Source organism: Cherax quadricarinatus, unplaced genomic scaffold (genome assembly GCF_038502225.1).
Source record: "Cherax quadricarinatus isolate ZL_2023a unplaced genomic scaffold, ASM3850222v1 Contig85, whole genome shotgun sequence".
Taxonomy (NCBI): Eukaryota; Metazoa; Arthropoda; class Malacostraca; order Decapoda; family Parastacidae; genus Cherax; species Cherax quadricarinatus.
The window spans coordinates 295,984-323,737 of record NW_027195111.1 but is presented as its reverse complement, the minus strand read 5'-3'; the positions used below and the strand labels follow the sequence as shown (position 1 = coordinate 323,737).

The 27,754-nt window shown below is 45.1% G+C and overlaps 1 protein-coding gene across 1 annotated transcript in view; it reads left to right on the top strand.

Annotated features, from left to right (window-relative positions):
- LOC128704552 (solute carrier family 53 member 1) overlaps window positions 1-26,457 on the top strand; it is a 73,873-nt gene extending 47,416 nt beyond the window's left edge. The window contains exon 15 of the mRNA XM_053799677.2: window positions 25,154-26,457. Within this exon, the coding sequence (XP_053655652.1) occupies window positions 25,154-25,224 (71 nt within the window). The 3' untranslated portion in view covers window positions 25,225-26,457. The remainder of the gene's footprint in view (window positions 1-25,153) is intronic.
- Window positions 26,458-27,754: the final 1,297 nt, after the last annotated feature.

Genomic DNA, 27,754 nt, shown 5'->3' with positions numbered 1-27,754 from the left:
GTGTAGTCAAAGATAAGATAAAACCAATATTGCAAACTAGAAATACCGCAGGAAATAGCAAACAAGAGGACTCCAATAGCAATAGTGAGGATAAATTACCAAAAACAACTGGTGGGAGCTCCATTGTTGGTGCTAGGGAGGATAGGAATAAGACAGGGAAACATGCACCAACAGGGAATACAGTCACAGAAACCCAAGGCAAACGGAAACCAAGCCTGTGCACATACTATGCACTTGGTATCTGCTGGCATGGGAAATCTGGAAAAACAGATGGGACATGCAACTATGACCACCCTAGAAAATGTCATGCCCATATGACAACAGGAAAATGCAAACTCCCTTCCTGTAAGCTTTTTCACCCTGAAATGTGTACCTCTTCAGTACAGGAAAGACTGTGCTATAACTTAAATTGCCAGGCATACCATCTAAAGGGGACAAAAAGATACAAAACATCCAGGCCATGGGAAAACCTGGGTAGCCACAGCCACTCAAGAGGGAGAGGTTTTTTAGTGCCAGGAAGGAAAAAAAACTGGCAGGAAATGGCAGAAATCGTACACCAAATCCAGTCATTCCTGGAGTGGAACCACAGTCGATGGCCTCCACTCCAAACCAACAGATACAGATACTAATGCCGGAAAAAAAATCCCCCCCCCAGTACCAACAATACCACCAGTCCGATAACATTCTTCTTTGCAAATATACAGGGTCTAAAGCCAGCAACAAACAACAAAATACCTTTCATCCGTGGACTGCTTGCAGAGGCAAAGGCAATGTTCGCGGCTTTCACTGAGACCCACATAAAGGATCACTTGGACAATGAAATATGGATCCCAGGTTACAACCTATACAGATGTGACAGAGTGAACAGGCAAAAGGGGGGGGGGGTTGGCCTGTACATTGCAGAGTCACTTGTTTGCACAGAACTGCTTAATGCCTCAAATGACGTAGTGGAAGTTTTAGCAGTAAAGGTCGAGAACCAAAACCTAGTCATTATGGTAGTCTACAAGCCTCCGGATGCAACATCCCAGCAATTCCAGGAACAGCTGTTAAAAATTGACCACTGTCTGGAAAATCTTCCAGCTCCTGCACCCAACATCTTGCTCCTGGGGGATTTCAACTTAAGGCACCTAAAATGGAGGAATATAGCAAATAATATTGTTGCAGTAATAACACCAGGAGGCAGCTCTGATGAAAACTCACACTCACACGAGCTTTTAAATCTGCACAAAATTCAATTTAAACCAGCAAATAATAGAGCCTACTAGACTGGAGAATACACTAGACCTCATCTTCACTAACAATGATGATCTGATAAGAAATGTCACCATATCAAAAACAATATACTCAGATCACAACATAATTGAGGTTCAGACATGTATGCGAGGAGCCCCAGACCGACAAAATGAGACTAGTCACGAGGGAGCATTCACCAAATTCAACTTCAATAACAAAAACATAAAGTGGGACCAAGTAAACCAAGTCCTAACCGATATAAGCTGGGAAGATATACTAAGCAACACAGACCCAAACTTATGCCTAGAACAGATTAACTCGGTGGCACTCGATGTATGCACAAGGCTTATTCCTCTAAGAAAAAGGAGGAGTAGATGTAAAATAGAAAGAGACAGGCGCTCCCTTTACAGGCGACGGAAAAGAATAACAGAGCGGCTAAAAGAGGTCAATATATCTGAAATGCGCAGGGAGACACTGGTCAGAGAAATAGCAAGCATCGAACTTAAGCTAAAAGAATCCTTTAGGAGTCAGGAATCGCGGGAAGAACTAAAAGCCATAAATGAAACCGAAAGAAACCCAAAGTATTTCTTCTCCTATGCCAAATCAAAATCGAGAACAACGTCCAGTATTGGGCCCCTACTTAAACAAGATGGGTCCTACACAGATGACAGCAAGGAAATGAGTGAGCTACTCAAGTCCCAATATGACTCAGTTTTTAGCAAGCCGCTAACCAGACTGAGAGTCGAAGATCAAAATGAATTTTTTATGAGAGAGCCACAAAATTTGATTAACACAAGCCTATCCGATGTTATCCTGACGCCAAATGACTTCGAACAGGCGATAAATGACATGCCCATGCACTCTGCCCCAGGGCCAGACTCATGGAACTCTGTGTTCATCAAGAACTGCAAGAAGCCCCTATCACGAGCCTTTTCCATCCTATGGAGAGGGAGCATGGACACGGGGGTCGTCCCTCAGTTACTAAAAACAACAGACATAGCCCCACTCCACAAAGGGGGCAGTAAAGCAACAGCAAAGAACTACAGACCAATAGCACTAACATCCCATATCATAAAAATCTTTGAAAGGGTCCTAAGAAGCAAGATCACCACCCATCTAGAAACCCATCAGTTACACAACCCAGGGCAACATGGGTTTAGAACAGGTCGCTCCTGTCTGTCTCAACTACTGGATCACTACGACAAGGTCCTAAATGCACTAGAAGACAAAAAGAATGCAGATGTAATATATACAGACTTTGCAAAAGCCTTCGACAAGTGTGACCATGGCGTAATAGCGCACAAAATGCGCGCTAAAGGAATAACAGGAAAAGTCGGTCGATGGATCCATAATTTCCTCACTAACAGAACACAGAGAGTAGTCGTCAACAGAGTAAAGTCCGAGGCAGCTACGGTGAAAAGCTCTGTTCCACAAGGCACAGTACTAGCTCCCATCTTGTTCCTCATCCTCATATCCGACATAGACAAGGATGTCAGCCACAGCACCGTGTCTTCCTTTGCAGATGACACCCGAATCTGCATGACAGTGTCTTCCATTGCAGACACTGCAAGGCTCCAGGCGGACATCATGGGCTGCAGAAAACAATATGAAGTTCAACGATGAGAAATTTCAATTACTCAGATATGGTAAACATGAGGAAATTAAATCTTCATCAGAGTACAAAACAAATTCTGGCCACAAAATAGAGCGAAACACCAACGTCAAAGACCTGGGAGTGATTATGTCGGAGGATCTCACCTTCAAGGACCATAACATTGTATCAATCGCATCTGCTAGAAAAATGACAGGATGGATAATGAGAACCTCCAAAACTAGGGAGGCCAAGCCCATGATGACACTCTTCAGGTCACTTGTTCTATCTAGGCTGGAATATTGCTGCACTCTAACAGCACCTTTCAAGGCAGGTGAAATTGCCGACCTAGAAAATGTACAGAGAACTTTCACGGCGCGCATAACGGAGATAAAACACCTCAATTACTGGGAGCGCTTGAGGTTTCTAAACCTGTATTCCCTGGAACGCAGGAGGGAGAGATACATGATTATATACACCTGGAAAATCCTAGAGGGACTAGTACCGAACTTGCACACGAAAATCACTCACTACGAAAGCAAAAGACTTGGCAGACGATGCACCATCCCCCCAATGAAAAGCAGGGGTGTCACTAGCACGTTAAGAGACCATACAATAAGTGTCAGGGGCCCGAGACTGTTCAACTGCCTCCCAGCACACATAAGGGGGATTACCAACAGACCCCTGGCAGTCTTCAAGCTGGCACTGGACAAGCACCTAAAGTCAGTTCCTGATCAGCCGGGCTGTGGCTCGTACGTTGGTTTGCGTGCAGCCAGCAGCAACAGCCTGGTTGATCAGGCACTGATCCACCAGGAGGCCTGGTCACAGACCGGGCCGCGGGGGCGTTGACCCCCGAAACTCTCTCCAGGTAAACTCCAGGTAATTACACTGTTATCATCACTACTACACTGTTATCATCACTACTACACTGTTATCATTAATACTACACTGTTACCATCACTACTACACTGTTACCATCACTACTACACTGTTACCATCACTACTACACTGTTATCATCACTACTACACTGTTATCATTACTACTACACTGGTACCATCACTACTACACTGTTACCATCACTACTACACTGTTACCATCACTACTACACTGTTACCATCACTACTACACTGTTACCATCACTACTACACTGTTACCATCACTACTACACTGTTATCATCACTACTACACTGTTACCATCACTACTACACTGTTATCATCACTACTACACTGTTATCACTATTACACTGTTATCATCACTAATACACTGTTATCATCACTACACTGTTATCATTACTACTACACTGTTATCACTATTACACTGTTATCATCACTACTACACTGTTATCATCACTACTACACTGTTATCATTACTACTACACTGTTATCACTATTACACTGTTATCATCACTACTACACTGTTATCATCACTACTACACTGTTATCATTACTACTACACTGTTATAATTACTACTACACTGTTATCATTACTACTACACTGTTACCATCACTACTACACTGTTATCATTACTACTACACTGTTATCACTATTACACTGTTATCATCACTACTACACTGTTACCATCACTACTACACTGTTATCATCACTACTACACTGTTATCACTACTACACTGTTATCATTACTACTACACTGTTACCATCACTACTACACTGTTATCATTACTACTACACTGTTATCACTATTGCACTGTTATCATCACTACTACACTGTTATCATTACTACACTGTTATCATTACTACTACACTGTTATCATCACTACTACACTGTTACCATTACTACTACACTGTTACCATCACTACTACACTGTTACCATCACTACTACACTGTTACCATCACTACTACACTGTTATCATCACTACTACACTGTTACCATCACTACTACACTGTTATCATCACTACTACACTGTTACCATCACTACTACACTGTTACCATCACTACTACACTGTTATCATCACTACTACACTGTTATCATCACTACTACACTGTTATCATCACTACTACACTGTTACCATCACTACTACACTGTTATCATTACTACTACACTGTTATCATCACTACTACACTGTTATCATTACTACTACACTGTTATCATTACTACTACACTGTTATCATTACTACTACACTGTTATCATTACTACTACACTGTTATCATTACTACTACACTGTTATCATCACTACTACACTGTTATCATTACTACTACACTGTTATCATCACTACTACACTGTTATCATTACTACTACACTGTTATCATCACTACTACACTGTTATCATCACTACTACACTGTTACCATCACTACTACACTGTTACCATCACTACTACACTGTTACCATCACTACTACACTGTTACCATCACTACTACACTGTTATCATTACTACTACACTGTTACCATCACTATACCTTTCATCCGTGGACTGCTTGCAGAGGCAAAGGCAATGTTCGCGGCTTTCACTGAGACCCACATAAAGGATCACTTGGACAACGAAGTATGGATCCCAGGTTACAACCTATACAGATGTGACAGAGTGAACAGGCAAAAGGGGGGGGTTGGCCTGTACATTGCAGAGTCACTTGTTTGCACAGAACTGCTTAATGCCTCAAATGACGTAGTGGAAGTTTTAGCAGTAAAGGTCGAGAACCAAAACCTAGTCATTGATCAGCCGGGCTGTGGCTCGTACGTTGGTTTGCGTGCAGCCAGCAGCAACAGCCTGGTTGATCAGGCGCTGATCCACCAGGAGGCCTGGTCACAGACCGGGCCGCGGGGGCGTTGACCCCCGAAACTCTCTCCAGGTAAACTCCAGGTAAACTACACTGTTATCATCACTACTACACTGTTATCATCACTACTACACTGTTATCATTACTACTACACTGTTACCATCACTACTACACTGTTACCATCACTACTACACTGTTATCATCACTACTACACTGTTATCATCACTACTACACTGTTACCATCACTACTACACTGTTACCATCACTACTACACTGTTATCATTACTACTACACTGTTATCACTACTACACTGTTATCACTACTACACTGTTATCATTACTACTACACTGTTACCATCACTACTACACTGTTATCATTACTACTACACTGTTATCACTATTACACTGTTATCATCACTACTACACTGTTATCATCACTACTACACTGTTATCATTACTACTACACTGTTACCATCACTACTACACTGTTATCATCACTACTACACTGTTATCACTATTACAGTTATCATCACTACTACACTGTTATCATCACTACTACACTGTTATCATCACTACTACACTGTTATCATCACTACTACACTGTTATCATCACTACTACACTGTTATCATCACTACACTGTTATCATTACTACTACACTGTTACCATCACTACTACACTGTTACCATCACTACTACACTGTTACCATCACTACTACACTGTTATCGTCACTACTACACTGTTACCATCACTACTACACTGTTACCATCACTACTACACTGTTACCATCACTACTACACTGTTACCATCACTACTACACTGTTACCATCACTACTACACTGTTATCATCACTACTATCATCACTACTTATCATCACTACTAGAAAATGTACAGAGAACTTTCACGGCGCGCATAACGGAGATAAAACACCTCAATTATTGGGAGCGCTTGAGGTTCCTAAACCTGTATTCCCTGGAACGCAGGAGGGAGAGATACATGATTATATACACCTGGAAAATCCTAGAGGGACTAGTACCGAACTTGCACACGAAAATCACCCACTACGAAAGCAAAAGACTTGGCAGACGATGCACCATCCCCCCAATGAAAAGCAGGGGTGTCACTAGCACGTTAAGAGACCATACAGTAAGTGTCAGGGGCCCGAGACTGTTCAACTGCCTCCCAGCACACATAAGGGGGATTACCAACAGACCCCTGGCAGTCTTCAAGCTGGCACTGGACAAGCACCTAAAGTCAGTTCCTGATCAGCCGGGCTGTGGCTCGTATGTTGGTTTGCGTGCAGCCAGCAGCAACAGCCTGGTTGATCAGGCTCTGATCCACCAGGAGGCCTGGTCTCAGACCGGGCCGCGGGGGCGTTGACCCCCGGAACTCTCTCCAGGTAAACTACTACACTGTTATCACTATTACACTGTTATCATCACTACTACACTGTTATCACTATTACACTGTTATCATCACTACTACACTGTTATCATCACTACTACACTGTTATCATCACTACTACACTGTTATCATCACTACTACACTGTTATCATCACTACTACACTGTTATCATCACTATTACACTGTTATCATCACTACTACACTGTTATCATCACTACTACACTGTTATCATCACTACTACACTGTTATCATCACTACTACACTGTTATCATCACTACTACACTGTTATCATTACTACTACACTGTTATCATCACTACTACACTGTTATCATCACTACTACACTGTTATAATCACTACTACACTGTTATCATCACTACTACACTGTTATCATCACTACTACACTGTTACCATCACTACTACACTGTTACCATCACTACTACACTGTTACCATCACTACTACACTGTTATCATCACTACTACACTGTTATCATCACTACTACACTGTTATCATCACTACTACACTGTTATCATCACTACTACACTGTTATCATTACTACTACACTGTTATCATCGCTACTACACTGTTACCATTACTACTACACTGTTATCATTATTAGTACACTTATCACTGCTACACTTATCATCACTACTACACTGTTATTACTACTGCACTGTTATCATTACCACTACATTGGTATCGTTACTACACTTATCATTATTATTACACTTTTACCATTATCATTATTAGTACACTTATCACTGCTACACTTATCATCACTACTACACTGTTATCACTATTACACTGTTATCATTACTTCTACACTGTTATTTCCACTACACCGTTATCATCATTACACTGTTATAATTACTACTATACTGTTATCACTACACTATCATCACTACTGCTCTTATCACTACTACTCTTATCATCACTACTACACTGTTATCAGTACTATCCTGTTATCACTACACTGCTGTCATTACTACTACACTGTTATCATTACTACACTGTTATCATTACTACACTGTTATCATTACTACACTGTTATCACTACAATACTTATCATCACTACTATACTGTTATCATCAGCACTACACTGTTATAGGTACTACTACACTGTTATAGTTACTACACTGTTATCGTTACTACTACACTGTTATCGTTACTACTACACTGTTATAGTTACTACACTGTTATCGTTACTACTACACTGTTATCGTTACTACTACACTGTTATAGTTACTACACTGTTATCGTTACTACTACACTGTTATCGTTACTACTACACTGTTATAGTTACTACACTGTTATCGTTACTACTACACTGTTATCGTTACTACTACACTGTTATCGTTACTACTACACTGTTATAGTTACTACACTGTTATCGTTACTACTACACTGTTATCGTTACTACTACACTGTTATAGTTACTACACTGTTATCGTTACTACTACACTGTTATCGTTACTACTACACTGATATAGTTACTACACTGTTATCGTTACTACTACACTGTTATCGTTACTACTACACTGTTATAGTTACTACACTGTTATCGTTACTACTACACTGTTATCGTTACTACTACACTGTTATCGTTACTACTACTCTGTTATCACTACATTAGTGGGTAGTGACCACTACCAGCAATACAAGAGGGTGGTTAAGAATAACCTACAATAACACTATCATCTATAATAACATTGATGGACTTAAAGCCATTCTTGGAACAAACGTCACTTATGTTCCTATATAAAACTATCTCAGGTTTTTTAATAAAAATAAAACGTTGAAAGACCCTCATTTCTTGTGACTGAAGGCAGTGGACGTACGTTCCCAGTTAACTGTACGACTAAAGGCAGTGGACGTACGTTCCCAGTTAACTGTACGACTAAAGGCTGTGGACGTACGTTCCAAGTTAACTGTATGACTGAAGGCTGTGGACATACGTTCCAAGTTAACTGTATGACTGAAGGCTGTGGACATACGTTCCAAGTTAACTGTATGACTGAAGGCTGTGGACATACGTTCCAAGTTAACTGTATGACTGAAGGCTGTGGACATACGTTCCAAGTTAACTGTATGACTGAAGGCTGTGGACATACGTTCCAAGTTAACTGTATGACTGAAGGCTGTGGACATACGTTCCAAGTTAACTGTACGACTAAAGGCTGTGGACATACGTTCCAAGTTAACTGTATGACTGAAGGCTGTGGACATACGTTCCAAGTTAACTGTATGACTGAAGGCTGTGGACATACGTTCCAAGTTAACTGTATGACTGAAGGCTGTGGACATACGTTCCAAGTTAACTGTATGACTGAAGGCTGTGGACATACGTTCCAAGTTAACTGTATGACTGAAGGCTGTGGACATACGTTCCAAGTTAACTGTACGACTAAAGGCTGTGGACATACGTTCCAAGTTAACTGTATGACTGAAGGCTGTGGACATACGTTCCAAGTTAACTGTATGACTGAAGGCTGTGGACATACGTTCCAAGTTAACTGTATGACTGAAGGCTGTGGACATACGTTCCAAGTTAACTGTATGACTGAAGGCTGTGGGCATACGTTACAAGTTAACTGTACGACTGAAGGCAGTGGACATACGTTCCAAGTTAACTGTATGACTGAAGGCTGTGGACATACGTTCCAAGTTAACTGTATGCCTGAAGGCAGTGGATATACGTTCCAAGTTAACTGTATGCCTGAAGGCAGTGGATATACGTTCCAAGTTAACTGTATGCCTGAAGGCAGTGGATATACGTTCCAAGTTAACTGTATGCCTGAAGGCAGTGGATATACGTTCCAAGTTAATTGTATGCCTGAAGGCAGTGGATATACGTTCCAAGTTAATTGTATGCCTGAAGGCAGTGGATATACGTTCCAAGTTAACTGTATGCCTGAAGGCAGTGGATATACGTTCCAAGTTAATTGTATGCCTGAAGGCAGTGGATATACGTTCCAAGTTAATTGTATGCCTGAAGGCAGCAAACATGTATTCCTAGAATACTATATTAATATCTAACTCACAAAGTTTACTTCGTGAGGTATAGACCTATAAATATCAATTCCTTCACGATGAGTAATCAAGATATAACGCACTTCCGTGGAGAAAAGCCAGACATCAACCAGGAAAAACGTATCATGGATACAAGAGAGAGGTACGCTCGTAATTATCGCATGCACGCTGAGAAGTTGCAGCGATAATACCTCGACTAAGAATAGGTGGTAGGAGACCACAATTATGTTTGCTAATTAGAGGTTGTAGGAGACCGGGAGAAGATCAGGGACGAAGGCCTACTTAGGGTTCCCGTCATTCAATGGGTTGTTTAAATTATTTTTGAATTCGCCAAAAAATTGTCACTGATTACCTTATGTTAAATAGTCTGTCTAGGTGTTTACATCTGGGCAAGTTTATAAGGTTTTCTGTTAGTTCTGGAACCCAGTGTATAGGAAATTAAAATGCTCCTCCCGAAGAATGAGCAGGACGACAGATTCAGTATTTTTGGTTTCTTGACTGTCGTGCTACAGTGGTTCTCCCCCGGTTTCTACGAGATGGAGGTGGAGCTGCCTGAAGCATGGTACCTAAATCTTCCCCAGCCACTCACTCCCTTCGGACACTGTATGAGGGCCCTCCAACGCCTATGGTACTTGGAATCACTACTCGAGTCCAACTCATTGATAGTGATAGTAACGGTGGGGCTGGCCATCTTCCTATTGCTAGTTTTCTTCCTAGGTGTATGTTTAGTGTTGATATTCTCACAAAATCTTACTGAATGGTGCAAAAATGTTAAGATACCATGGCCCGAGAGCTTCCAACGTTTTAGAAGACTGTGGAGTAGAGTTGGATTGTTATAACTACAAGGATGGGATCTCACTCCACTCAAGCTCAAAGTAACTCAGTGGTTCCCATACCATAAGAGACAACCTCTGGGGTTCCAGAATCCACAAGAAGAAATGCTTGGGAAGGTCCGAGAATATAGAGAGATGACGTCGGGGGTTCCAGAACCTGTATGCATTAAAAATGAAATCTTAGCCGATACCACCACCATAAATGCCAAGAATGTTACTGAAACAACAGCTACATAGGCCTTGGTGAAGACCGAACCCACAACCCAGGTCACCGCTGATCTTCCCACCCAGGTCACTGCTGATCTTCCAACTCAGGTCACTGCTGATCTTTCCACCCAGGTCACCGCTGAACTTCCCACCCAGGTCACTGCTGATCTTCCCACCCAGGTCACTGCTGATCTTCCCACCCAGGTCACTGCTGATCTTCCCACCCAGGTCACTGCTGATCTTCCCACCCAGGTCACCACTGACCTTCTCACCCGGGTCGCCACCGACCTTATCACTCAGGTCACCACTGACCTTCCCACCCAGGTCGCCACCGACCTTCTAACCCAGGTCGCAACAGACGTTCGCACCAAGGTTGCTTGCGACCTTTTAACCCAGGGTCCCACCCAGTTCGCCAACGATCTTCCCATGAAGGTCGCCACAGAACTTCTTACCCTGGTCACCACCAATCTGCTCACCTAGGTCACCAAACATCCCATCCAGGTCGCAACCGACCCTCACTCACAGGTCAACACTGACCTCAGACAGCCCACCGACCTCACCCAGGTCGACACCGACCTCACCCAGGTCGCCACCGACCTTCTAACCCAGTTCGCAACAGACGTTCGCACCAAGGTCGCTTGCGACCTTTTAACCCAGGGTCCCACCCAGTTCGCCAACGATCTTCCCATGAAGGTCGCCACAGAACTTCTTACCCTGGTCACCACCAATCTGCTCACCTAGGTCACCAAACATCCCATCCAGGTCGCAACCGACCCTCACTCACAGGTCGACACCGACCTCAGAGAGCCCACCGACCTCAGACAGGCCACCGAGCCCACCCAGGTGGACACCGACCTCAGAGAACCCACCGACCTCATCCAGGTCGCCACCGACCTCAGTCAGGCCACCGACCTCACCCAGGTCGCCACCGACCTCAGACAGGCCACCGACCTCACCCAGGTCGCCACAGAAATCACCCAGGTCGCCACCGACCTCACCCAGGTCGCCACCGACCTCAGACAGGCCACCGACCTCACCCAGGTCGCCACCGACCTCAGACAGGCCACCGACCTCACCCAGGTCGCCACCGACCTCAGACAGGCCACCGACCTCACCCAGGTCGCCACAGAAATCACCCAGGTCGCCACCGACCTCAGAGAGGCCACCGACCTCACCCAGGTCGCCACCGACCTCAGACAGGCCACCGACCTCACCCAGGTCGCCACCGACCTCAGACAGGCCACCGACCTCACCCAGGTCGCCACAGAAATCACCCAGGTCGCCACCGACCTCAGAGAGGCCACCGACCTCACCCAGGTCGCCACCGACCTCAGACAGGCCACCGACCTCACCCAGGTCGCCACCGACCTCAGACAGGCCACCGACCTCACCCAGGTCGCCACAGAAATCACCCAGGTCACCACCGACCTCAGACAGGCCACCGACCTCACCCAGGTCACCACCGACCTCAGACAGGCCACCGACCTCACCCAGGTCACCACCGACCTCAGACAGGCCACCGACCTCACCCAGGTCGCCACCGACCTCAGACAGGCCACCGACCTCACCCAGGTCGCCACCGACCTCAGACAGGCCACCGACCTCACCCAGGTCACAACCGACCTCAGACAGGCCACCGACTTCACCCAGGTCGCCACCGACCTCAGACAGGCCACCGACCTCACCCAGGTCGCCACAGAAATCACCCAGGTCGCCACCGACCTCAGACAGGCCACCGACCTCACCCAGGTCACCACCGACCTCACCCAGGTCACCACCGACCTCAGACAGGCCACCGACCTCACCCAGGTCGCCACCGACCTCAGACAGGCCACCGACCTCACCCAGGTCGCCACAGAAGTCACCCAGGTCGCCACAGAAATCACCCAGGTCACCACCGGCCTCAGAGAGGCCACCGACCTCCTCATCCTGGTCGCCACCGACCTCACCTAGGTCACCACCGACCACACCAAGGTCAACACCGCCCTCACTCAAGTCACCACCGCCCTCACGCAGGCCAACACCGATCTGAACCAGCTCTACAGCGCCCTCACCCAGGTCAACACCGCCCTTACCCAGGTCAACACCGCCCTCACCCAGGACTCCAAAACCTTGGAGGTGTGAGGTGGCTTTTAATTTTGTTGCAGTTCGGTCACCACCCTTCTAGGGTAGGGTAGGTGCCTGAGCTCGAGCCTTTAGCTCATAAGACTGTCATTCCCATTTGCCCCCTTGTGGCGGGAATGGCAGACCAGAGAGGCCTAGCTTGTGGCTAGGCCTGGGGACAGTTGGTCCCAAAGATGAAAAGGTACTTGTGCCTCCTCCCATGGAAGACTTAGGTCTCAGACACTCCCTAAAGAGGGAGCCAAGGCCGGGCCACCACTTGGAAAAGGCCCGGGCCGGGAGAATACCGGCTAATCTTTAATAATAATAATAATGAGTTATTATTTATGCCCAGCCCTTCTAGGACAGGGTAGGTGCCCTAGCCTGAGCTTGGTATTACCCACAGCTGAGAAGCCTGCCATTCCCATTAGCCCTCCTGGGGTGGGAAAGATGGCAGACGAGAGAGGCCTAGCCTCTCCCTACGAGCCCCGTGAGGGCAGGGAATGTGGCTAGGCCTGGGGACTGTTGGTCCCGACGATGAGGAGGTACTTGTACCTCCTCCCATGGCAGACACTAGTCTGAGATACTCCCAAGAAAGGGAGCCATGGCCGGGCCACCACTTGGAAAAGGCCCGGGCCGGGAGAATACCGGCTAATCTTTAATAATTAAAATAACCACCTTGTACTTGACTTATTATTAATATTAAGTTTATTGTGTATATTACTGGACTTTGTGAATTTAGTTTTGTACATTGTATCAGGCCGAAATTAATTATTATTATTATTATTAAATATTTGGTAAATCTCAGCACCGTGTCTTGGCTGACTAGGTAGACAACGCTGTCGCCTCACACACTGGTGTCCTTGGTTCAATACCCGGTATGGGTGTACCTCGTATTATTTTTATTAATTATTATTTCTTGTTATAGTACTGTGGAATAACAGACAATTTTAGCATCAGGTAGTTTTGCCAGAGATGCAACACTACCAGCAACACTACCAGCAACACTACCAGCAACACTACCAGCAACACTACCAGCAACACTACCAGCAACACTGTCATCAACACTACCAGCAACACTACCAGCAACACTGTCATCAACACTACCAGCAACACTACCAGCAACACTACCAGCAACACTACCAGCAACACTACCAGCAACACTGTCATCAACACTACCAGCAACACTACCAGCAACACTGTCATCAACACTACCAGTAACACTGTCATCAACACTACCAGTAACACTGTCATCAACACTACCAGTAACACTGTCATCAACACTACCAGTAACACTGTCATCAACACTACCAGTAACACTGTCATCAACACTACCAGTAACACTGTCATCAACACTACCAGTAACACTGTCAGCAACACTGTCATCAACACTACCAGCAACACTGTCATCAACACTACCAGTAACACTGTCATCAACACTACCAGCAACACTGTCATCAACACTACCAGTAACACTGTCATCAACACTACCAGTAACACTGTCATCAACACTAACAGTAACACTGTCATCAACACTACCAGCAACACTACCAGCAACACTGTCATCAACACTACCAGCAACACTGTCATCAACACTACCAGTAACACTGTCATCAACACTACCAGTAACACTGTCATCAACACTAACAGTAACACTGTCATCAACACTACCAGCAACACTGTCAGCAACACTACCAGCAACACTGTCATCAACACTACCAGCAACACTGTCAGCAACACTGTCATCAACACTACCAGCAACACTGTCAGCAACACTGTCATCAACACTACCAGCAACACTGTCATCAACACTACCAGTAACACTGTCATCAACACTAACAGTAACACTGTCATCAACACTACCAGTAACACTGTCAGCAACACTACCAGCAACACTGTCATCAACACTACCAGCAACACTGTCAGCAACACTACCAGCAACACTACCAGCAACACTATCAGCAACACTGTCATCAACACTGCCATCAACACTACCAGCAACACTGTCATCAACACTACCAGCAACACTACCAGCAACACTGTCATCAACACTACCAGCAACACTGTCAGCAACACTACCAGCAACGCTACCAGCAACACTATCAGCAACACTGTCATCAACACTACCAGCAACACTACCAGCAACACTGTCATCAACACTACCAGCAACACTACCAGCAACACTGTCATCAACAGTCACCAACACTGTCATCAACACTGTCATCAACACTGTCATCAACACTGTCATCAACACTGTCATCAACACTGTCATCAACACTGTCTCCAACACTGTCATCAACACTGTCATCAACACTGTCATCAACACTGTCATCAACAGTCACCAACACTGTCATCAACAGTCACCAACACTGTCATCAACACTGTCATCAACACTACCAGCAACACTGTCATCAACACTGTCATCAACACTACCAGCAACACTGTCATCAACACTACCAGCAACACTGTCATCAACACTACCAGCAACACTGTCATCAACACTACCAGCAACACTGTCATCAACACTACCAACAACACTGTCATCAACACTACCAGCAACACTGTCATCAACACTGTCATCAACACTACCAGCAACACTATCAGCAACACTGTCATCAACACTGTCATCAACACTGTCATCAACACTGTCATCAACACTGTCATCAACACTACCAGCAACACTATCAGCAACAGTCATCAACACTACCAGCAACACTATCAGCAACACTGTCATCAACACTACCAGCAACACTACCAGCAACACTGTCATCAACACTGTCATCAACACTGTCATCAACACTACCAGCAACACTACCAGCAACACTACCAGCAACACTATCAGCAACACTGTCATCAACACTACCAACAACACTGTCATCAACACTACCAGCAACACTTTCATCAACACTGTCATCAACACTACCAGCAACACTGTCATCAACACTGTCATCAACACTACCAGCAACACTGTCATCAACACTACCAACAACACTGTCATCAACACTGTCATCAACACTACCAGCAACACTGTCATCAACACTACCAGCAACAGTCATCAACACTACCAACAACACTGTCATCAACACTGTCATCAACACTACCAGCAACACTGTCATCAACACTACCAACAACACTGTCATCAACACTGTCATCAACACTACCAGCAACACTACCAGCAACACTGTCATCAACACTACCAACAACACTGTCATCAACACTACCAGCAACACTACCAGCAACACTGTCATCAACACTACCAACAACACTGTCATCAACACTGTCATCAACACTGTCATCAACACTACCAGCAACACTGTCATCAACACTACCAACAACACTGTCATCAACACTGTCATCAACACTACCAGCAACACTACCAGCAACACTGTCATCAACACTACCACCAACACTGTCATCAACACTACCACCAACACTGTCATCAACACTGCCAGCAACACTGTCATCAACACTACCAGCAATACTACCAACAACACTGTCATCAACACTGTCATCAACACTACCAGCAACACTGTCATCAACACTGCCAGCAACACTACCAGCAACACTACCAGCAACACTGTCATCAACACTGTCATCAACACTGCCAGCAACACTGTCATCAACACTGTCATCAACACTACCAGCAACACTGTCATCAACACTGTCATCAACACTACCAGCAACACTGCCATCAACACTACCAGCAACACTGTCATCAACACTGTTATCAACACTACCAGCAACACTGTCATCAACACTACCAGCAACACTACCAGCAATGCTACCAGCAACACTGTCATCAACACTGTTATCAACACTACCATCAACACTACTAGCAACACTGTCATCAACACTGTTATCAACACTACCAGCAACACTACTAGCAACACTGTCATCAACACTGTCATCAACACTACCAGCAACACTGTCATCAACACTACCAGCAACACTGTCATCAACACTACCAGCAACACTGTCATCAACACTACCAGCAACACTGTCATCAGCACTATCAGCAACACTGTCATCAACACTACCACCAACACTGTCATCAACACTACCAGCAACACTGTCATCAACACTACCAGCAACACTGTCATCAACACTATCAGCAACACTGTCATCAACACTACCACCAACACTGTCATCAACACTACCAGCAACACTGTCATCAACACTACCAGCAACACTGTCATCAACACTACCAGCAACACTGTCATCAACACTACCAGCAACACTGTCATCAACACTACCAGCAACACTGTCATCAACACTACCAGCAACACTGTCATCAACACTACCAGCAACACTGTCATCAACACTACCAGCAACACTGTCATCAACACTGCCAGCAACACTGTCATCAACACTATCAGCAACACTGTCATCAACACTATCACCAACACTGTCATCAACACTACCAGCAACACTGTCATCAACACTACCAACAACACTACCAGCAACACTGTCATCAACACTATCAGCAACACTGTCATCAACACTACCACCAACACTGTCATCAACACTACCAGCAACACTGTCATCAACACTGTCATCAACACTACCACCAACACTGTCATCAACACTACCAGCAACACTGTCATCAACACTACCAACAACACTGTCATCAACACTACCAGCAACACTGTCATCAACACTGTCATCAACACTACCAGCAACACTGTCATCAACACTGTCATCAACACTGTCATCAACACTGTCATCAACACTACCAGCAACACTGTCATCAACACTACCAGCAACACTACCAGCAACACTGTCATCAACACTACCAGCAACACTACCAGCAACACTGTCATCAACACTGTCATCAACACTACCAGCAACACTGTCATCAACACTACCAGCAACACTGTCATCAACACTACCAGCAACACTGTCATCAATATCGTAGGGGTTCTTAAATGGAGATATCGAGGGTTGAAGGTAGACACTTGTTGGATGGTAACATATATTGTCAGACTGAGATGATGAGGAATGGAGCCCAGCCTCTGCCTGTCCTAGCCTGGATGTCTAACGCCGACTGAGGCCGAGGCCGAGGTACGAGCCTACACATGCGCATCCCGTGACATCACACAAAGTCACAGGCCTAAAAGGGATCTCCTATCTAGAGCACATGGATGATACTATATGCTATGCTATATAACACAAGGATCAGCAACTATGCTGACAGCTCGGTCATGTTACGTATGTCGTCTCGACATACACTACTATCTTATAGGCTGAACAGGCAGGCAGTTCTGGGCTGATTCTATACAATAACAAATTCATATATAACTTAGAACTAATGGATGGTATCATAATGGATGTTAACAAAATGAATTTTACGTAATGGGTGTTAACGTAATCACTTTTAACGTAATGGTTTGGGGCAGCCCGGTGGTTTGGTGGGTAAAGCTCCCGCTTCACACACGGAGGGCCCGGGTTCGATTCCCGGCGGGTGGAAACATTCCGACACGTTTCCTTACACCTGTTGTCCTGTTCACCTAGCAGCAAATAGGTACCTGGGTGTTAGTCGACTGGTGTGGGTGGCATCCTGGGGGACAAGATTAAGGACCACAATGGAAATAAGTTAGACAGTCCTCGATGACGCACTGACTTTCTTGGGTTATCCTGGGTGGCTAACCCTCCGGGGTTAAAAATCCCAACGAAATCTTATCTTATCTTAACTATAAGAACAAATCATTGTATAATATGGATGGAATTGATCGTTCGATCTGTATTCATGCACTCTACGGATTCTGAGGAAGAATAAATATATATATACAAGGTGTAATTAACAGCAAAGGCATCTGGTGCAGACTATTACTGTCAAATTCTCAAAATACGGAGGGAACGTGAATACGAAAAAAAAAAATTCTGAAAAAACTAATCACTTGATAACAAACAGTTGACAATTTACTTCATCTGGGACATCTAGTTATACAGACTATGTACATTTAAACCCAATTCTGCGAGGGTGAGGTTTACATATGCAGAATGGTTATCATCTCTGGAGGATCGAATTCCTCTGCAATGGCTAACACATGCCTTGACTGAGGGAGATCTAAACGAGTATCTACAAAAGATACTTGTGGGTTTCTCATTACTTGTTGAGTACGCAAAGAGTAACAACATTCAGGTTGGTTATCTGACTGAGTATCTGAGGTAGAGGGTACAGAGTCAAGAGGATTTTCAGCATCTGTCACATTAGTCTGGGTAGCAATATCATCAACATCACATAGTAATTTCATATGATCTAAATGCGATTCTTTGTACTTACCAGTACTAATTTCTTTAACCTTATACTTATTACCTGAGATATGTTCTACAACTCGATAAGGTCCGACAAACTTTTGATCGAGCTTAGGCATTTCGGATGTTTTGTTGAAATTTGTCAGCATTACTCTCGAACCTACTTTGACTTTTGATGGCTTAGCACGGCTATTAATTACTCTAGTAAATTCTGCTGTTGATTTATGAAGTGTTTCACGGATTCTTCTAAAAACACACTGAGCCATGCTGGTACGAGTTGCTACAAAATCATCAGGGTTGTAATTAGGTTTCGGAGGGGAATATAACAACTCATCGGGTAAACGCTTGTCTACACCATACAATACATAATATGGAGTATCACCTATGGAAGCATTGTAAGCAGAATTCATGGCACACTGGACATCTGGTATGACTTCATCCCAAGTTTCACTATTGGGGTTGATAGTGGCTCTCAGGACATCAAGTACTTTCTTATTGGTTCGTTCCGCTAACCCATTGCTGGCAGGATGATGAGGAACAATGGTGGATTTAGAGATCTTGTACAAAGTACACAAATTTTCAAGAATCTCATTACAGAATTCACCTCCATTATCTGTTACTAAGGACTTAGGGGTGGTATGCCTGCAGAAAATGCATTCTTTAAACGCTTTAGCTACTGTCTCTGCAGTCTTATCTACAATAGGAACTAACTCACAATATCTGGTGAAATGGTCTACCATAACACACAGATGTTTGTTGCCCTGGAGGTAACATTTAAAATTGGTTAACAAGTCAAGGGCAACTCTTTCCCACGGTTCGCTAGTGGTTGGGTACACTTGGATTGGATTAGGACCATTGACATTTCCTTTATGTTGCATACAGACACTACATTTCTTAACATACTCGGAAATGTCAATTGCCATACGTAGCCAAAAGTATTTCATTCTGGCTTGTTTCACAGAACGATCCATACCAGGGTGTGTAACACCTGGTGCATCATGAACTAGCTGTAGAGCTACGTTCACTAGTGACTGTAGAATTACTAACTGGTACACTCTTCTGCTTGGAGTACCCAACTCGGCTGTTCGATACAGTAATTCTTGGCTCATTACAAAGTCACTAATGGGTGCTGGTGGCTTCACAGTCAGAATAAGATCTTCCTGGAGCAGGAATCGAATCACACCAGACCACATGGGATCTGTTCTTTGGGCATTTTTGACATCCTCGACAGTAAATGGAGGATCTGCAGTAACTACACTAACGTGTCGCGATAAAGCATCTGCGACTACATTTGACTTGCCAGGTAAATGTTCAAAGGTGGGATTGAACTCTTGGATAGTCAAGGTCCATCTGGCTAACCTTCCAGTAGGTTGTTTGTTCTGGAATAAAGGTATCAGTGGAGCATGGTCTGTCAAGACATGAACAGGGTACTGGTAAATAATGTCTCGGAAGTGCTTTAAAGACCATACTATTGCTAAAGCTTCTTGCTCCGTTACTGTATAATTACGTTCAGCCTTTGTAAGGACTCGGCTAGCAAATGCAACTGCGTTGTACTTACCATCAGTCTTCTGAGCTAGTACGGCACCTATGCCAATTGAACTAGCATCAGTTGTCAGATAGAAGGGCTTAGAAAAATCTGGGAATTTCAAAATTGGAGCAGACGTTAACTTTTCTTTTAGAGTTTGGAATGCTCTTTCTTACCTGGAGTTTACCTGGAGAGAGTTCCGGGGGTCAACGCCCCCGCGGCCCGGTCTGAGACCAGGCCTCCTGGTGGATCACAGCCTGATCAACCAGGCTGTTGCTGCTGGCTGCACGCAAACCAACATACGAGCTACAGCCCGGCTGATCCGGAACTGACTTTAGGTGCTTGTCCAGTGCCAGCTTGAAGACTGCCAGGGGTCTGTTGGTAATCCCCCTTATGTGTGCTGGGAGGCAGTTGAACAGTCTCGGGCCCCTGACACTTATTGTATGGTCTCTTAACGTGCTAGTGACACCCCTGCTTTTCATTGGGGGGATGGTGCATCGTCTGCCAAGTCTTTTGCTTTCGTAATGAGTGATTTTCGTGTGCAAGTTCGGTACTAGTCCCTCTAGGATTTTCCAGGAAGGTCCAAACAAAAGGAGCATCTTTCTTAAGCAATTCAGTTAGCGGAGCAGCTATGGAAGAAAAATTGGCAATGAAAGATCTGTAGAAACCTGCTAGACCCACAAAGAATCTTACAGCATCAGCAGTTTTGGGAGTTGGAAAATTTAGTACTGCAGTTACTTTACTTTGGTCAGTCGTAACCCCTCTAGGAGTGACTACGTGACCAAGAAACTTAATTTCTGATCTGAAAAACTGACATTTGGACAGTTTGATCTTTAAATTGGCTTCTTCAAGCTTACCAAGTACTACATCAAGTCTTTTCAAGTGTGTATCCACATCTTCGGACATGATTACGTCGTCTAAGTACACCATAAGTGCTTTACCTATAAGACCTCTGAAGATGTTGGTCATGAGTCTAGAGAACGTGATAGGTGACGATCGTTGCAGCCAGCAGCAACAGCCTGGTTGATCAGGCTCTGATCCACCAGGAGGCCTGGTCACAGACCGGGCCGCGGGGGCGTTGACCCCCGGAACTCTCTCCAGGTAAACTCCAGGTAATGGACCAATCGTTTCGTTAGGAGTTATATGCAAACAGAAAGGTGAGTTGTCATCGAAGAAGGCATTTTCTACATCATCCCCAAATTCCTCTACGTCAGAGACGCGTGGAGCAGCATCAACAGCAGGGCTGTCAATCTCAAGGCTGGCTAAGGCTTCATAGGAATTCTGGACTGGGATGGTGTACTCGTTATCACCTACTACTGTCACGACTGGACGAGTAGACTTGGGCGCTCGGATTCCCCCGAATTGGAAAGAATGAGCCTGGTTCTGGTTAGTTTGTGAACCACGACGTCTGTTTCCTCTCCTGGCTCTGCGGTTGGAACGGCCATGGTAAGATCTAGAGTACTGCAGGTTGTAGAGAGCATTGCACTCAGATGTGTCATGTCCATGAATTCTATGATAAGTACAGTAGGGAAGATCTGACTGGTACTCATCATCAGTACGACGCTTCTTAGGGTGACTATCGTGACAATTAATAGCAATATGTCCACGGTAACCACAATTGTAGCAAGTTCTTTGACTGTGGATACTGTACATACTACGGGTGCTACGGGAATGATGGCTCTTAACACTACCAGCAACACTGTCATCAACACTACCAGCAACACTGTCATCAACACTACCAGCAACACTGTCATCAACACTGTCATCAACACTACCAGCAACACTGTCAGCAACACTACCAGCAACACTGTCATCAACACTGTCAACAACACTACCAACAACACTGTCAACATTACTAACAACACTGTCAACAACACTACCTACAACACTGTCAACAACACTGTCAACAACACTACCAGCAACACTGTCAGCAACACTACCAGCAACACTGTCATCAACACTACCAACAACACTATCAACAACACTGTCATCAACACTACCAGCAACACTACCAACAACACTGTCATCAACACTGTCATCAACACTACCAGCAACACTGTCAGCAACACTACCAGCAACACTACCAGCAACACTACCAGCAACACTACCAGCAACACTACCAGCAACACTGTCATCAACACTACCAGCAACACTGTCATCAACACTACCAGCAATACTACCAGCAACACTACCAGCAACACTACCAGCGACACTACAAGCAACACTACCAGCAACACTACCAGCAACACTGTCATCAACACTACCAGCAACACTACCAGCAACACTACCATCAACACTACCAGCAACACTGTCATCAACACTACCAGCAATACTACCAGCAACACTACCAGCAACACTGTCATCAGCACTACCAGCAACACTACCAGCAACACTGTCATCAACACTACCAGCAATACTACCAGCAACACTAGCAGCAACACTACCAGCAACACTACCAGCAACACTACCAGCAACACTGTCATCAACACTACCAGCAACACTACCAGCAACACTACCAGCAATACTACCAGCAACACTACCAGCAACAATACCAGCAACACTGTCATCAACACTACCAGCAATACTACCAGCAACACTACCAGCAACACTACCAGCAATACTACCAGCAACACTACCAGCAACACTACCAGCAACACTACCAGCAATACTACCAGCAACACTACCAGAAACACGGTCATCAATACTACCAGCAACACTACCAGCAACACTGTCATCAACACTACCAGCAACACTACCAGCAACACTGTCATCAACACTACCAGCAACACTACCAGCAACACTACCAGCAACACTACCAGCAACACTACCAGAAACACGGTCATCAATACTACCAGCAACACTACCAGCAACACTGTCATCAACACTACCAGCAACACTACCAGCAACACTGTCATCAACACTACCAGCAACACTACCAGCAACACTACCAGCAATACTACCAGCAACACTACCAGCAACACTACCAGCAACACTGTCATCAACACTACCAGCAATACTACCAGCAACACTACCAGCAATACTACCAGCAACACTACCAGCAACACTACCAGCAACACTACCAGCAACACTACCAGCAATACTACCTGCAACACTACCAGAAACACTGTCATCAACACTACCAGCAACACTACCAGCAACACTACCAGCAACACTGTCATCAACACTACCAGCAACACTGTCAGCAACACTGTCAGCAACACTACCAGCGACATTACCAGCAACACTACCAGCAACACTACCAGCAACACTACAAGCAACACTACCAGCAACACTACCAGCAATACTACCAGCAACACTGTCATCAACACTACCATCAACACTGTCATCAACACTACCAGCAACGCTGTCATCAACACTACCAGCAATACTACCAGCAACACTGTCATCAACACTACCAGCAATACTACCAGCAACACTACCAGCAACACTACCAGCAACACTGTCATCAACACTACCAGCAACACTACCAGCAACACTACCAGCAACACTACCAGCAACAGTACCGACAACACTGTCATCAACACTACCAGCAACACTACCAGCAACACTACCAGCAACACTGTCATCAACACTACCAGCAACACTACCAGCAACACTACCAGCAACACTACCAGCAACACTGTCATCAACACTACCAGCAACACTACCAGCAACACTGTCATCAACACTACCAGCAACACTGTCATCAACACTACCAGCAACACTGTCATCAACACTACCAGCAACACTACCAGCAACACTGTCAACAACACTACCAGCAATACTACCAGCAACACTACCAGCAATACTACCAGCAACACTACCAGCAACACTACCAGCAACACTGTCATCAACACTACCAGCAATACTACCAGCAACACTACCAGCAATACTACCAGCAACACTGTCATCAACACTACCAGCAATACTACCAGCAACACTACCAGCAACACTACCAGCAACACTGTCATCAACACTACCAGCAACACTACCAGCAACACTACCAGCAACACTACCAGCAACAGTACCGACAACACTGTCATCAACACTACCAGCAACACTACCAGCAACACTACCAGCAACACTACCAGCGACACCAGTAGTTATTTCTAAATTGTTCTAGCCACATAATTACTTTTGTTAATGTTTTTCCTCTTGGTTATTGTGTTACTTTTATAGTTGAGGGAATGTTGCAATGTGTGTGTTGCAGTTATTCTGATGTTGCTCTTGTTGTTGCAGACGGAGGCACACTTCCCTACCCAGCCAAGGAAGACGATGTGTCGACAGTGTCTGCCTTGTATGGCAGATGATATGTTGGTTCCTGCCACCACCAGTCACCACCACCAACACCAACGCTGCCAGTCATCACCACCAGTACCACCAGTCACCATCAACACCATCCTGGGCTCCAATATTGCTGTACACTAACGGCCCCTTTCAAGGCAGGTGAAATTGCAGTCTAGGAGAATATACTGAGAATTTTCACTGCACGTTTAAGTGCGATAAAGCACCAAAATTACTTGACTTGTACTCCCTGGAACGCAGGCGAGAAAGATACATCATAACATACACTAGAGCGACTGGTCCCAAATTTGCACACAAAAATCTCTCTATGAAAGGAAAAGACTCGGCAGGAGATGCAACATTCCCCCAATGAAAAGCTGCGGAGGCGCCACGAGTACACTGAGAGAACACAAGGAGGATTACCAATAGACCCCTAGTTGTCTTCCAGACCCCTGGTTGTCTTCCAGACCCCTGGTTGTCTTCCAGACCCCTGGTTGTCTTCCAGACCCCTGGTTGTCTTCAAGACCCCTGGTTGTCTTCAAGACCCCTGGTTGTCTTCCAGACCCTTGGTTGTCTTCCAGACCCCTGGTTGTCTTCCAGACCCCTGGTTGTCTTCAAGACCCCTGGTTGTCTTCAAGACCCCTGGTTGTCTTCAAGACCCCTGGTTGTCTTCCAGACCCTTGGTTGTCTTCCAGACCCCTGGTTGTCTTCCAGACCCCTGGTTGTCTTCCAGACCCCTGGTTGGCTTCCAGACCCCTGGTTGTCTTCAAGACCCCTGGTTGTCTTCCAGACCCCTGGTTGTCTTCAAGACCCCTGGTTGTCTTCCAGACCCCTGGTTGTCTTCAAGACCCCTGGTTGTCTTCAAGACCCCTGGTTGTCTTCAAGAGGGCCGCGGGGGCGCTGACCCCCGAAACACCCTCCAGGTATACCACCAACCCTGCAAGACTCCTTCAGTACTCCGTAACTCATCCAATACTCCATCCCTCCAACACTCCACCATCCCTCCTCCAACACCCTAGATCCAAGGAATTGGTGCAGTTAGTCTCTGAAAAAAAATATCCCAACTCAAAAAAAAATTAAAATATCTATGGAAATAACAAATGTTTTTATTTTTTCTTATACCATAATTTAACAAAAATATTTAGAAATATAAATCTTTAAAAATTTTATAAAAATTTTAACCCAGGTAAAAATTATAACATAAAATTAGGTAATTTTATGAATATTTGTCAAAAAAATATGAATAATCTATATAAATTCGCCCCATTAGCCATCGACACCATGCCTAACCCTTCTAGGGTAGGGTAGGTGCCTGAGCCCGAGCCTTTAACTCATAAGACTGTCATTCCCATTTGCCCCCTTGGGGCGGGGATGGCAGACCAGAGAGGCCTAGCTTGTGGCTAGGCCTGGGGACAGTTTGCCCCAAAGACGAGAAGGTACTTGTGCCTCCTCCCATGGGAGACTTAGGTCTCAGACACTCCCTAAAGAGGGAGCCAAGGCCGGGCCACCACTTGGAAAAGGCCCGGGCCGGGAGAATACCGGCTAAGATTTAAGAAGAAGCCCCATTAGCCCCCTTGGGGCGGGGATGGCAGACTAGAGAGGCTTGTGGCTAGGCCTGGGGACAGTTGGTCCCAAAGATGAGGAGGTACTTGTGCCTCCTGCCATGGGAGACTTAGGTCCCAGACACTCCCTAAAGAGGGAGCCAAGGCCGGGCCACCACTTGGAAAAGGCCCGGGCCGGGAGAATACCGGCTAATCTTTAATAATAATAAAAAAAAAAAAGCCTGAGCTTGCTACCACCTGCAGCTCATAAGACTGCCATCCCCATGAGCCCATTTGAGGCGGGGCAGACCAGAGGCCTAGCTTCTCCCTACGAGCCCCGTGAGGGCGGGGGATGTGGCTAGGCCTGGGGACAGTTGGTCCCAAAGATGAGGGGGTAGTTGTACCTCCTCTCATGGGAGACTTAAGTCTCGAGACACTCCCCAGATAGGGAGCCAAGGTCGGGTCACCACTACTTGGAAAAGACCCGGGCCGGGAGAATACCGGCGAATAAAAAAAAAAAAAAATTGTTTTTTAGGAATCCCGAAAAATAATGGTAGGTCAACCTACCATAATGGTAGGTCAACCTACCATAATGGTAGGTCAACCTACCATAATGGTAGGTCAACCTACCATAATGGTAGGTCAACCTACCATAATGGTAGGTCAACCTACCATAATGGTAGGTCAGGTAGGTCAACAATAATGGTAGGTCAACCTACCATAATGAGGTCAGTACCATAATGGTATCAGCCTAATAATGGTAGGTCATACCATGGTAGGTCTACTAATGGTAGGTCAACCATATAGGTCAACCTACCATAATGGTAGGTCATACCATAATGATAATACCATAATGGTAGGTCAACCTACCATAATGATCAGCCTACCATAATGGTATTAATAATGGTAGGTCAACCTACCATAATGGTAGGTCCCTACCAAATGAGTCAACCTACCATAATGGTATCAACCTACCATAATGCAATACCATAATGGTAGGTCAACCTACCATAAT